This window comes from Canis lupus, chromosome 31, assembly GCF_011100685.1.
Source record: "Canis lupus familiaris isolate Mischka breed German Shepherd chromosome 31, alternate assembly UU_Cfam_GSD_1.0, whole genome shotgun sequence".
Classification (NCBI taxonomy): domain Eukaryota; kingdom Metazoa; phylum Chordata; class Mammalia; order Carnivora; family Canidae; genus Canis; species Canis lupus.
In genome coordinates this window covers 26,637,789-26,652,359 of record NC_049252.1, presented here as the reverse complement: position 1 = coordinate 26,652,359, position 14,571 = coordinate 26,637,789, and the positions used below count along the sequence as shown (strand labels likewise).

The 14,571-nt window shown below is 44.5% G+C and overlaps 1 protein-coding gene across 6 annotated transcripts in view; it reads left to right on the top strand.

Moving 5' to 3' along the window:
- Positions 1-11,139, top strand: part of TIAM1 (TIAM Rac1 associated GEF 1) — a 380,928-nt gene extending 369,789 nt beyond the window's left edge. For all 6 annotated transcript variants that reach the window (XM_038581329.1, XM_038581328.1, XM_038581330.1 and 3 more), the window contains 5 exons: positions 632-690; positions 1,228-1,330; positions 3,909-3,996; positions 4,736-4,908; positions 8,583-11,139. In XM_038581329.1, coding sequence (XP_038437257.1) covers positions 632-690; positions 1,228-1,330; positions 3,909-3,996; positions 4,736-4,908; positions 8,583-9,052 — 893 coding nt within the window. In that variant the 3' untranslated portion in view covers positions 9,053-11,139. The remainder of the gene's footprint in view (positions 1-631; positions 691-1,227; positions 1,331-3,908; positions 3,997-4,735; positions 4,909-8,582) is intronic.
- Positions 11,140-14,571: the final 3,432 nt, after the last annotated feature.

Sequence of the window (14,571 nt, the reverse complement as noted above, 5' to 3'; positions counted from 1 at the left end):
TCGCTGAGTGGTCACCATGCCTGGCATTGTTTAAGGAATTCTATGGACTGTGCATAACTATTGTGTCTCCTCCACCCCTCAACGACTGTAAGAATAAACCGGCCCACTCCCTGTTTCTAGATACTTCCTGTGATTCAGCCTGTTTGGAAGAAGTGCAATTGCATTCTGCTTCATAAACTAATTTCCATTCCTTCAGGTCAGAAAGATGAATTCTGGGTCCCAAATTATGAACACTCTGTGTTGTGTATGTGTAATATTAGGTTGGTTGACATAAATCACTGTAAGCAATATTATTATTATTATTATTATTAATGTTTGTATCATTCTCCAGCTCCCGAACCAGTGCATTTTTGTTAAAATGTGTGTTGCTGGAATTTTAAACTTGAAATGACCCCATAGTTAAACTATATGTGACCCAAAAGTTTCCAGTGGGGCAGGGAGGGCTTATTTCTGTTTATTTCGGCTTTCTGTGTTTTATTATGGAACCTGGAAAGTCTCACCAGGCTTGGTGAATGGGCGGAAGGTGAAGTCGCTGCCTTCTTCTGAGCTGTGCTGATAACCAAAGTTAGCGGGGTTCAGGGGAAAGCCCCACACATTATGCACTGTAACCGCCTGTCTTATTTTTTTCCAGTCTTCAAAACTGCCGTGGTCCTTGTATATAAAGATGGCTCCAAACAGAAGAAGAAACTTGTAAGACTTCTTACTTCACCCCTGGGTTGAAAGGATCTCCTTTTCTATCTGCTTCTCCTTTTTAATCTGCATAATTGTCATTCTGCCCCTTTGTCAGGCACCAGGCTCTTATGATTTCCTTGTCTTTTTTTTTTTTGGTACTTTTTACATACATTTGAAGTGTTGCTCAGGAATGGAGGAAATTGCCCATCTTGCCTTCTCTCTGGCAGGCCGACACTGAGAGCATGAAAGTGAATAGCTATTGAACCTGCCTGGCCAGAACCTTCCTGACTCTTGTTTCCTTTCTCAGCTGTCCTTCCGGGGCTCCCTCTTCTCCTCCTTCTCATGTCCCTCTTTTACCTGGATTTGGGTAGCAAACCAATTTGCACACCTCGTGCCTATGTATCACATGGCCTCTCTCTTTCTGCTGGACAAACCAAAGTGCCATCCAGACAAGCACGGGGGTCCCAGCCTCACTGATCTTCTGTAAGGGGGTGGGGATCCGGTCTAGCCTAGAGCACACTGTTCTTAGGCACCTGGTTCCTTCTCTTCCTGCAGGTAGGATCTCACAGGCTTTCAATTTATGAGGACTGGGACCCCTTCCGATTTCGGCACATGATCCCTACCGAAGCTCTGCAGGTTCGAGCTTTGGCAAGTGCAGGTAAACTCTGAAATGTGCTTGGGTGTGTGTTTCCGACATGTGTGTGAATTGTTGCTCTGAAGCGATGCTCTTGGTTGAACCACCCTACCATCCTTTTTGCTCCTATATTTAACTCCCTCTTCCCTGTCTCTCCCTTGCCTCTTGTTTAACACCCAGACATTTATTAACTATTTGAATGAATGAATGAATGATCTGAATGTATGGATGTAGCATCCTCAATATCATTCCAAGGAATTCTAGTCATTCTGTTGTATGTATTAATATTACAGTGACTAATGTCTGAGTAGCAATGAGTCTTGAACTTCTGGACAGAATCTTTGAGACCATGAGCAGATAAAGCCCATGTACAATAACTCACTTGCTTTTTAACCAGGAGACCAGAAAAGACCACCAAAAGCACAAAAAAGCCATTAAATGCATACTTGTGTGTGTGTAGAACATTACAAATCTTTGTATTAGGGTGGAGGCCTTTGAAATGTCAGGTGTTAGGATGCCTGGGTGCCTCAGTGGTTGAGCGTCTGCCTTTGGCTCAGGTTGTGATCCTGGGGTCTTGAGATCGAGTGCTATATTGGGCTCCCCACAGGGAGCCTGCTTCTCCTTCTACCTTTCTCTCTGTGTCTCAAGAATAAATAAATAAAATCTTAAAAAAAAAAAGAGAAATGTCAAGTCTTTTTCTATGATCCAAATAGCAGTGAAGCGAGTTGTGGAAGAACAAGGAATATATATACTTGTTAATATAAATGAGATGATGCTTGAAGCTCAAGAGAGGAGCAGTGAATCCCAGCAGAGTATTGACCAAGAAAAGGAATATTTCTGTGATTCGGAGGCCCCATCCAAGGCTTAATTTGAGGCCATTCTAGGGAGGAGCTGTCAGCAGTGGCTCTCCTGAGCGCACCCCAGAGGGAGCACCTTTGGGAGTCAGGTAGAAACTCTCAGCCCACACCTATTCCCTGTCCCAGTTGGACAGCAGGGACAGCCATCTGGCTGCAAAGCGGGGCCAGGAGAGGGATCTCCACACATACACAGTAGATCCGTTCTTCTATATCCTCTTCTGGCATCAGGTGTGTCTGCTGTGTGTTGCTCATTGTTTGCCCACTTGTACTTGTTGCTTCCATGAGCAACAAAATTGGCTCTGCTCCTCATAAAACCAAGTCCCTCTAGTCCAATGTCCTGTGGTATTTAGGAAACCTTCAATTACTCACGCAAATTAAACTAGGTGTAGCTTCTTTCATCGCTGTGATCCCTTGTAGTCAAAAAGGCAAATGCAAAACCCACATCGGACAAATGTACTCAGGATGATCATGTGCCTTGAGAAGGTGACTTCCTGATCCTCCAGCACAGAGGTTTACTCCGGTGCCTTTTTACTTAGGATTTAATTTCCGAGACCCTCGAAAGGTAGGTTGTAGGTGTAACACAGCTGTCGTAGCGTTCGGAGGCCTGGCTACCTCAGCACTGTTCTGTCTTCCTTCTGCAGTCTTAGGTTGCAGATTATCTAGTTCGTAGGACTTCCTTGTGCCTGGTTTATAAAACGGAAAGCTTATGTTTATAGCAAACTGCAGGCTTCTCAGCCAGACATTTTCCCTTCGTTGAGGACTACATACATAAAGAATTTAGTTTTGAAAACAAAGCCGTCTTTGTGATATGCCCTTCCATTCTCGCTGGTTTTCATTCAAATTAAGTTTAAAGCAATCAAGATAAAAGCTTATTTTAACGGAGTTATAAAGACTAGCCAACATGTTTCTCATTATGAGATACATGCCAGTGGATCAGGAAAACCCGAATGTGCAATTGCTTGATTTTTATCTTCATTGGGGAAGATTTGTGAAAATTTTGGCAGACGAGTCCTGCTTGGGGTTAAATAACGTGGGTACAATGAGGGCTTGTGACCAGGGCTGTGACCTGCCGGGGAAGGCCGAGACCTCACCATGTGCAGTCTTGATGTTTGCAGTGATTGTTCCTTTCACAAACACTCTATTCAGGACTTAAAAAAAAAAAAAATGTGGTACTGCGGGCGTTGTAAGGCTTAGAAATTAAAGTCTAACTGTTCCTCACCTTCTCAGCATCCCATTTTTGCTCCCCTCAGAGTGGGTAGCCTGGGGGCGCTGAGAAAGAGGAGTCCCATTTGTTTCCAGGACCTGCTTTTCCAGGGCACCGGCCTGGTCACTCACAGGGAGGGCTCCCAGCATGGACACGAGGACCTGCCTCTGTGGCACCGGCCTGTTGGCATCTGCCTACAGCTACTCAATTGAAAGAGTTCAGCCAAACAGGCCATGCGTCTAAAAGGCCAGTTCTTGAATCAGTATGATTGACTGATTGCCCTTTTAAACCATCGAGCAAGACATTTTAGCAACTGGAAATGTTCCAGGTGTTCTTTTTCCTTCACACCCATTAAGCTTTCAGTTTGTCTCTTTGAGATGACAGGGATGGTGGCGAGGCACCTCTGGTCTTAGGAGCTTCTGCGCTCGGGAATCTTACACCCAGGTGTAGGGAATGCTTTTGTAAAAATGCAAATGAATCTCTTTGAGACGTGCCCTAATCCCTCCTCGTGCCTAATCCCTCCTCGTCTTAATTTATCTAGATGCAGAAGCAAATGCTGTGTGTGAAATTGTCCATGTGAAATCTGAGTCCGAAGGGAGGCCCGAGAGAGTTTTCCATCTGTGCTGCAGGTAAGCCTGGGGCTGCGAGGGGGTGAGCGTGGAGGCCACACCGGAGGGGTGTGGCTGCTTGGGGTCCCCCTACCCACTCTGGGGTCCGCACACTAGCCGTGCATCCCCAGACACTGCGTGCTTTTCCTTGTGCGTTTCAGAAACGCGCTAACGCTTCTTAAAGAACATGAATTGGACAAGTTAAAGTGATTTTATCAGAACATAGACAATAACCTCATTAACTTTCTAAAAGGAAGTAGGGGGACGCCTGGGTGGTTCAGTGGTTGACTGTCTGCCTTCGGCTCCGGGCATGATCCTGGGGTCCTGGGATCAAGTCCCACATTGGGCTCCACCGGGGAGCCTGCTCCTCCCTCTGCCTGTGTCTCTGTCTTTCTCTGTGTCTCTCATGAATAAATAAATAAAATAAAAATCTTAAAAAAAAAATTCAGAATGAAAGGCTTTGCCAGAGCTATCAAGAGCAGAATCTGGCAACTTCTGGATGCAGGGTCAGTCTCTTCATTCATGGGCCATCTCTCCCACATTACCTGCAGATGAATCACAAAATGTAAAGGAAAAGAAGTACGTGTTCTCTAGCACCAGCGATGAAAATGTGGCTCAGTGTAGCAATCGGAGTTGTGGCCTCTGTCTTTAAACTTTGGTCCTCAGGGATGTGTGTCAGGCTGCATCTGACAAAATTAAAAGCTCCCCGTGTGTTAAATACTTTCCCCCTGACATGTGTAAATCTTCTCTCTCTTCATAGCTCTCCAGAGAGCCGGAAAGATTTCCTGAAGGCCGTGCATTCAATCCTGCGCGATAAGCACAGAAGACAGCTCCTCAAAACCGAAAGCCTTCCCTCATCCCAGCAATATGTACCTTTTGGAGGAAAAAGGTTGTGCGCGCTCAAAGGGGCCAGGCCAGCCATGAGCAGGGCAGGTACTGTGGGAATTCAGACGTTCAAGATCCCTGTCACCCCCACTCCACTGTAGGACTCCAGCGAGCTTGGCATTTTTGTTGAGCAAGAATCAGATGTGGCCCTATGGGGCTCACGTTGGAGTACAGCTCTTCCCTGGTGTGAGGTTCCTTGCCCTTGCCTCCTTCCCAGCATCTCCCGGGGGATCCACCCTTCATTTATGCCTCTTGCCCTCCTTCCAGCTTCCCTTCGCTGCCCTCCTCCCTTTGGCTGGGGCCTCCTTTCTCACTCTCCAAGCCAGGAAGGGAGCGCATTCTCTTTCTGGAGGGGCTCTCTCAGCCTGCTTGTGGAATGAGGAGTCGCTGCTTTGCATGACAGCCAGCTTTGTCTAGCAAAAAGCAGTGTGTCACGTCTCAGCAGGGGCACAGCCCACCATTCTGAGAACATGGTGGCCTTGTAATCCAGAAGCACGGCCATGCCGCCTGCCTCAATAAGGATTCCATGTTTGGTAGACCAGATGACACATCAGATGTTTACCCTTGCCTTATGCTTGCAACTTAATTTTTAGCTTCCGTGTTAGGTTGGGGAAGCCTTGAGCTGCTATTGGTAGAGAGGAATGTAGGGTTTAAATGATCCCAGAGCAAATAGTCTTTTAGGACTGGAATCATCACTGTGGAGCGGGGAGGAAGGAAGACCTATACTACCGTCTATACACAGCAGTAAAATATATCTAGGAAGAAAGAAATTTTCATAATGTAGGTATTAATGACATTAAGATATTAACACTTTTATCACTCCTTTCTTAAGACGCAGCCCCGAATTTGGCAGGGAAGATTCCAATAAAAGAGGCTTCCCTTGCATTTGCCAAGAAGGTTCTGGCCTTTGTCTTGATGACATTTCCGCCTTTTCTCAATTTTGGTGATGAGGCACGGATAGAATTGTGAATGGTTGAATGTTTTGGTAGACACAGCCTACGTTGCTTGACATGGGATATCATATTCCTAAGCACTTACGTTTAACTCATGTTGGAGGTTGGTTATCTTGAATCTGTTCTCCAATCAGTTGATAACTTTATTGAAAATCTACTGCAGTGAACACCCAGTATTCTATTGGGTTCTCCAAGGTATCTTAAGAGTCTCACATACCTCTCTACCTACAATTTCTCTGGAGTCCTCATGTGAAGAAAGCTTTGCAGATCCCTTTATAAGCTCACAATAGAGCATTTCTCCTTAGAATTGTCTCACATAATCCCTTTACTTGCCTGGGGATGCTTAGATTAGGATTGAGAATACGTGTCCCAAACTCAGGAAACCCGCCTGTCATTGGCCAGGTTTTAACTGTTAATCAAGGGACCTAAATTCAAAGCTGCATTTACTTTGGAACTAAGCCATTTTAGTCTGTAGGACACGCAGAAGTTTTCCTGCTGAGACCCCTTTGGAAAGAAAACAAAACCAACCCACACATTATACCATCATGAAAACCAAGAGAAACCCTCCATGTCAGCCCATTGGCCTTGGCTTGATTGGAAGATTTTCTGCCTCATGGCTCATTTGAAGCTGAAGAAAGTCTTTACTCTTCTGCTTTTGAAACTCCTCAAGATCTCAGGATCTTCACATTAGGTGATTTAAAGGTGGTGCTTGAGTGGGTCAGCTAGCACTAGCTTGTCAGTCTTAACAATGCTCTGGACATACTCATCAGAGATTGTCTCTCTGAACCTCAAAAGGCTGGCCAGGTTTTTAGGTGTCCTTTTAATAAAGAATAAATACTCTTGTTTCATTATGCATTGTCATGAATACCCAGGTAGTTTATTTCTCTGTTCTATTTGAAAGGGACAGTAAAGCCAAATATCTTGCCGCCATACTCAGTCCAAAAGTACTATATGTCTGCCAATAACCCAATTAAAAATTGTTTTGCTTCAAGATTTTCTTATAATTTTCAGACATATGAGAACAGCTGAAAGAATTATACAGAACCTACCATCTATTCTATAATTGATATTTTTCTGTATCTTCCCCATCACATATCTATCCATCTGTCATCCATCACTCATCGTATTTTTGACACATTTCAAAAATACAGACATTAACCCATTTTACCCCTAAATACTTTAGCATGCATGTAAATCATTGGCAGAAATTTCCAATAGCCCAGTTTTGAGTTGAGGTAGTTCTAATATTCTAATATAGTGATTGGAGGGAGCTGGGCTCCACTACGGTGGTGTTGGGATTAAAACTGAAAGGGAACTTCTGCTTTTTCCTAGTGGAGTAGAAACAGTGGGGTTTTTACTCTTTTTTTTTTTTTTCTTTTTTCTATTTTTTTCTGGAAACCTTTTTTCAGTTGCCCTCCTTGATCAAGAGGGAAGTCCATTTGTTCCATATTTTAAGAGGGTAGAGCACCCTGGAACCATGATGGGAACATGAGGCTCTGAGGCGGGAATGGGAGCCAACTCCCTGACCTGATGATACCTGCTGCGTTTGAAGTCATGGCTAGGTTTGGTAGTCATTGGGAATAATCCTCTTAGTTCTAGCAACACTGAAGCAATTTAATGGTTTTTAGGGCTTAGGTTTCAGGATCGCTGCTCCTGATTGGTGCCTAGGGTCTTGCCCTCCATTGGAAACCCCATGGTGCACTTCCCCTCCTTGGTTCTAATGCAACCACCACTCGACTAGCGAGGGAGAGGCAGCAGCGTTTCCCATTGTATGTGTCCTGTGTGTGTGTGTGTGGTGAGAATGTTCGTTTGCTTGACTGGGTGGCGTCTTGTGTGTTCGTCTCGAATAATTCTGGCTTCCTAGGGGGCACTAGGGTGAACAAATGAATTCCGAGATTTGTTTTTTTCTTAATTGTTAGTCACTTCATATGGCATTTTGAGAGTCAGCGGCACAGGTGACATAGATTATTTATTTCTCATTCGACTCAGGCACCGATATTTTAATTGCTCCGTAGAAGAGACATCGGTGATACACAGAATGTCATCAGGAGGGACTAAAGCTCACGTTTGCTTAGCTTCACAGTTCGTGTGGGGCTTTGTCAGCAAGAGGGCAGGGCAGTAACTGGAGACTTGACATCTCCGAGAGCTACTCTTCTGTAGGCGTGAGGGCTGCTGAGCCCTTAATTAACTGCAGAGCCTCCAGAAATGTGCCACTTGGTTTCCCAGAAAGCAGTATAACTTGGACCAGTGCCTCTGCCTCCTTGACACATCACGGTGATTTCTACAAAGACAGTGGAACTCTAGAAGCATCCCTTACCCTTACTAAAAACCCATTCTGGCTAAGTGACCCTGGGACAGCCCCTGGGGATCCCCAGAGCACTGCGCCATGGAACGCTCTCAGGGTTGAGGCCACTAACTCATCCCGAGGTCAGTGGTCCTCTTGAATGCAGCACAGGGTAGAGAAATGGATTGTTTCAGAGGGAGGTGAATCCTCTTTACCCCATAACCAACATGTCCCTCCCCTGTGTCCCTCTGTTCCCCCCACCCCTCCCCCTTCAGTCAGTTGCTATGACATCCTCCAAGTCCAGACATCCGTGTGAAGTAACGACTCTAAGACTGGTGAAATCTGGACTTTAAGCCCCGAACGACATCAAGGCACTAAATAAATACCGTGTAGCTTTTGTTTTTTCTTTTCTTTTGCTGTCTGGCTTTTCATCGCATGTAAAGCATGTGGGGGTTTTATTTTTATATTTTTGTGTGTGTGTGCAGTGTCCGCCCCAAGCAAGTCTCTTGGGAGAAGGAGGCGGCGCCTGGCTCGAAACAGGTTTACCATTGACTCTGATGCCATCTCTGCCAGCAGCCCGGAGAAAGAGTCCCAGCAGCCCCCCGGTGGCGGGGACACTGACCGGTGGGTAGAAGAGCAGTTTGATCTTGCTCAGTACGAGGAGCAGGATGACATCAAGGAGACGGACATCCTCAGTGACGAGGACGAGTTCTGCGAGTCGGTGAGGGGCACCGCAGTGGACACCGAGCTCCAGGAGCAGCTTCAGGCCGTGTCGATCGGTCAGCGGGAGAGAGGCCGTCGTGCCCTGGATAGTCACGCGTCCCGCATGACACAGCTCAAGAAGCAGGCGGCCCTGTCGGGCATCAACGGCGGCCTGGAGAGCCCAGGCGACGAAGTCATTTGGGTTAGGCGCGAAGACTTCGCCCCCTCCAGGAAACTGAACACTGAGATCTGACTGTCACTTTCCCCCCCTAGAGAGCGTGTGTAGATACTTACCCCCCACCTCGTCCCCGATCCCCCCCCCACTCTGTCCCCGCGAGGAGGAGAATGTTCCCTTTCGTCGCACTCTTGCACACACGGTCTTGGCGGCTGACCTGGTTCCGAAGCCACGTGGCCACCCAACTTCATCATTTCTCACGACGTCCGAGAGAATTGTTCAGAATCCCAAATAAGCTCGAGTCCTATCTTCTGTATATTTCCAAGGGCTTTTATTTATTCTCGACGCATCAGGGCTGGAAGCAATTAAAAAACTAAGACAAAGATTCGACTGCGCTGGAAAGCGAGTGATCCCCCCCACCCCACCCCCAACCACCAGGAGTCTAAAGTCCTTACAGCTGGTTAGTTGAAAGGATAGCACAAAAAAAAAAAAAAAAAAAAAAAAAAAAAGAATAAGAATAATAAAAGTCACTGCACCTGAAATCAGCCCAGGAGCTATCTCTTAGTTGGGGAAACCACCTTCAAACACAAAACGCAACAAAGCAACTTGTACAGCTTACAGTGTTCTTACTCCTTTCCCTCTTTGGTGTCTGAGAATATCTGTGTATTTTGAGAATGTGTGAGGAGACGGTGGAGACGTATGTTTCGATGAGCTGTTTTTGTTTTGTTTTTGTTTTTGTTTTATTCCTCTCTCTCTTCTGTTTTAGTCTATGGCTGGTCTTACTCGATGTCAGTGTTCCGAAGTTCTAGTTTTGCATAGAATTATAAAGATGCCAAACTCTTTGAGAAGAGATCCAAATTTATCACTTGAGAAAAAAAACACTATTTTTTGTATTTTACCTGAGATACAGGGGCACAAACAGATGAGAATTTTACAGTGTTAGTGTAACTGAGTCTAAAAAAAAAAAATGAGGATTTTACCTTTTACAGAGAGAGTGAGGCATGGTGATTTATATTTATATACAAAAGGCCAAGGAGATGCTTAGGAGAAACTTTTTTTTCCAAGAAGAAGATTCCTTTTTGGGTTTTTTTGTTTTGTTTTGTTTCGTTTTGTTTTAATGTTTGAATCTCTATTTGAGATGGGAGCTTGGCTGGATTAAACATGACACCCGAATGGGCGTGTGTGTGTCTGTTGCACGTGGCGGGGGAGGGGAGACTCCTTCTCAAGGGGTTGCCATGGTGATCATTGGTTTTTTCCCATCAAAGCTGCATCTTCATCCATAGATTACCTATCCCTTCCCTGACCGTCCATACCAAACATCTTAACGAAACAGCCTCTTCAAAAGCATACCTTGTGTTTAATACTTTCTACAGACCAACAAAACAGGGTAAACATGCTAAAAAAAAATCTAATGTTCTAAACAGATTTCCAAATAGAAAGAACAAAAACAAGTTAAAGCACTTTCGATTTTTTTTACACGGTTTATAGCTTTTTTTTTCCTCCCATTTCACAGATGTCCACTTCCTAAGAAGGGTTTAAATAATATGAAAACTTTCTTTTTGGGGAAAAATATCTATTTGGTGTTTGACACATCAGTAGGTACTTTAAAGACCTGAATTTTATAGTAGCTTTAGGAATTATATTTTATAAAAATCAGTTATGACTTTATATTTCCAGACAATAGAGAGTTCAGAACATCATGCTCCTGTGCCCCTGCTTGCTTTACCCGCTTTTCCACCCTATATATCCCTCCCCTTTCGGGTTTCCAGGGCTTTGAGCTTGATCTTTTGAAAGTTTTATTCTATTAAATTTTTGCTATATCTTCTGATTTTCTTAAAAAGCTTTAGAATGGTTTCTATACCCTTTGTACCACTGCATTGTTCCATATCACCTCCAGTTCGATTGTGTCCGGATGGAAAACTGAAGCAGAGGCTTCTGATAGTCACACTTACTAATCCCAGTGCAACAGTTCTGTCTGAAAATGCTGGAAAGTCTGGTGCTTGGAGAGGGTGCCATTGTCTCTTGTACATAAGGTCATGACGTGTCTATGTCAAAAGTTCTTATATATTTCTTTTATAAGCTGAAAGAAGGTCTATTTTTATGTTTTTAGGTCTACGAATGGAGCGTTGTAAATGCCTGTCAAACAATAAAAATACTGAAAAGTACCTGGAAAGTCCTGTGCCTTTTTTGGATGGGAGGATGGAAGTGGACTTTGGCGGGAAGGAGTCTGTGCGAGGAAATTCTTGGGAATGCCTGTTTTTTTCTCTAAATAATTAGGAGCATCAAGGGAAAGCTGACTTGGTAGAGCTTTAAAGGTTTTTTGTGGGTTTTTTTATGAAGTTATTTTTTTCAAATCAAGGCATAATTGACCTACGGTATTTGTTTCAGGTGCACAACATAATGATCTGTACGTGTTTCTATTGCAGAATGACCAGCACAGTAGTCCAGTGAACATCGGTCATCACGCATAGTTATAAATGTTTTTTTTTTCTTGTGATAAGAACCTTCAAAATCCACGCTCCTAGCTACTTTCAAATATGCAATATGGCGTTTTAACTGTGGTCACCATGATGTGAATTACTTCCCCGGGACTTTTCATTTTATAACTGGAAATGGGTACCTTGTGACCCCTTTGGTTTTTTTGTTTTGTTTCGTTTTGTTTTTGTTTTTTTAATAAATTTATTTTTTATTGGTGTTCAATTTATCAACATACAGAATAACACCCAGTGCTCATCCCGTCAAGTGCCCTCCTCAGTGCCCGTCACCCATTCACCCCCACCCCCACCCTCCTCCTCTTCCACCACCCCTAGTTCGTTTCCCAGAGTTAGGAGTCTTTATGTTCTGTCTCCCTTTCTGATATTTCCTATCCATTTCTTCTCCCTTCCCTTCTATTCTCTTTCACTATTATTTATATTCCCCAAATGAGTGAGAACATATAATGTTTGTCCTTCTCCAATTGACTTACTTCACTCAGCATAATACCCTCCAGTTCCATCCATGTTGAAGCAAATGGTGGGTATTTGTCATTTCTAATGGCTGAGGAATATTCCATTGTATACATAGACCACATCTCCTTTATCCATTCATCTTTCGTTGGACACCGAGGCTCCTGCCACAGTTTGGCTATCGTGGCCATTGCTGCTAGAAACATCGGGGTGCAGGTGTCCCGGCGTTTCATTGCATCTGAATCTTTGGGGTAAATCCCCAACAGTGCAATTGCTGGTCGTAGGGCAGGTCTATTTTTAACTCTTTGAGGAACCTCCACACAGTTTTCCAGAGTGGCTGCACCAGTTCACATTCCCACCAACAGTGCAGGAGGGTTCCCCGTTCTCTGCATCCTCTCCAACATTTGTGGTTTCCTGCCTTGTTAATTTGCCCCATTCTCACTGGTGTGAGGTGGGATCTCATTGTGGTTTTGATTTGTATTTCCCTGATGGCAAGTGATGCAGAGCATTTTCTCATGTGCTTGTTGGCCATGTCTGTGTCTTCCTCTGTGAGATTTCTCTTCATGTCTTTTGCCCATTTCATGATTGGATTGTTTGTTTCTTTGGTGTTGAGTTTAATAAGTTCTTTAAAGATCTTGGAAACTAGCCCTGTATCTGATATGTCATTTGCAAATATCTTCTCCCATTCTGTAGGTTGTCTTTGAGTTTTGTTGACTGTATCCTTTGCTGTGCAAAAGCTTCTTATCTTGATGAAGTCCCAATAGTTCATTTTTGCTTTTGTTTCTTTTGTCTTCGTGGATGTATCTTGCAAGAAGTTACTGTGGCCAAGTTCAAAAAGGGTGTTGCCTGTGTTCTCCTCTAGGATTTTGATGGAATCTTGTCTCACATTTAGATCTTTCATCCATTTTGAGTTTATCTTTGTGTATGGTGAAAGGGAGTGGTCTAGTTTCATTCTTCTGCATGTGGATCCTTTTGACCCCTTTGACCCATTGCGTCCACCCCCCATTGCCCATCTCTGGCAACCACCAGTCTGTTCTCTGAGTTTGTTTTTGGTTTGGAGGAGTTTTTAGATTCTACATTTAAGTGAGATCATGAGGTATTGATCTTTTTTTAGCCATAGAACTTGAAGTTTTAACAACAACAACAAAAAAAAACAATTGCTGAGCATCTTGGTCTTTTTTTTTTTAAGATTTTATTTATTTATTCATGAGAGACACACAGAGAGGGAGAGAGGCAGAGACACAGGCAGAAGGAGAAGCAGGCTCCATGCAGGGAGCCCGACATGGGACTCGATCCTGGGTCTCCAGGATCATGTCCCAGACTGAAGGCAGCACTAAACCGCTGAGCCACCCGGGCTGCTCGGTCTTTTTTTTTTTTTTTTTTTTTTTTAAGATTTATATATTTTTAGAGAGAAAGAGTGAGAGAGTGAAGATCTCAACCAGACTCCCCACTGGGTGTGAAGCCCAACATGGGGCTCAGTCCCACAACCCTGAGACCATGACCTGAATTGAAATCAAGAGTCAGATACTTAACCAACTGAGCCACCCAGGTGCTCCGGCATCTTGGTCTATTAGTTTGGGGCACAATTATGTATCTATATCTATATTGAACACTTGTCCAGTCTCTTGCCCCCCTCCTGATGGGAGCAGACTGGTGAGGCGGGGTCCCTGGGGAAGTATTGGGGTGACCTGTAGAGCTCAGACTGGCCTGGGGGAGGTGAGCTCTTGAGCCTGTGATCTGCCACCACTTTTTGTCCCCGGGGGTCTTGCTGTCTGGGTCTTCCTCAGAATCACAAGAAAGGTAAATTTGGTCTTGGGCATCCCCTTACCTTTCAGAGTCCTCATGCACCTTCCCCAAAGATTACCCCATCGACACCTGCCGTCCAGGTGAAGGGGTTTTCTCCTGCCTGCTTTGTGCAAACCAGACCACTTCCTCTCCACAGCAGCAGGTGAGCACTGCTGCTTGGCACCCGCTCTGCAGAGTGGCTCGTGGACCAGCTGCATCAGCATCAAACCATGGGAGCTTGGGCGGACGTGCAGAGACCACCCCAGCCAGACCTACGGAACCAGAACTTGCCTTTTAACAAGATCCCCAGGCGATCCGTGTGCACGTTTAAGTCTGACAAGTGTTGGTTTGGCAATATCCAAACATTTTGATGTCGAGCAATGATTTGAAGCACATCATACTTCTTAAGATGCATTCCGGCTCTGCTGTGTCCCTCTATTTGTGAAAGTTGGTATTACACCACATGGCTTTCCCAAAAGATTGACATTTGTACCTGATTTCATTAACCGAAAGATTTCATTTTTATGAAAAAAGACAAAAAGGAAAACAGCATTCCTCCTTGGTTTTGCAGTGAACCCTGAGAGAGGCAGCACATACCCCAGAGAGTGGCGCCGCCAACCTCCTTGCCCACGAAACCACACTCGGCGTCTCTGCGTCAAGCATCCAGAGCTTTGAACTGCGCGAGCGCTGTGCTTTGTCTCGATTTATTTTGTGCATCTGTTAGCAAGATGCATCCTATGGATGATCAGAAAGACTCGAACCTTTCTCCTGTATAAATGAACACAAGAACGCTCTGCTTTGAGATAGGGGAAAACTGCATATATATTTTAAGACACAGAAACTTATATTTGTTTAAGATTTTATTTA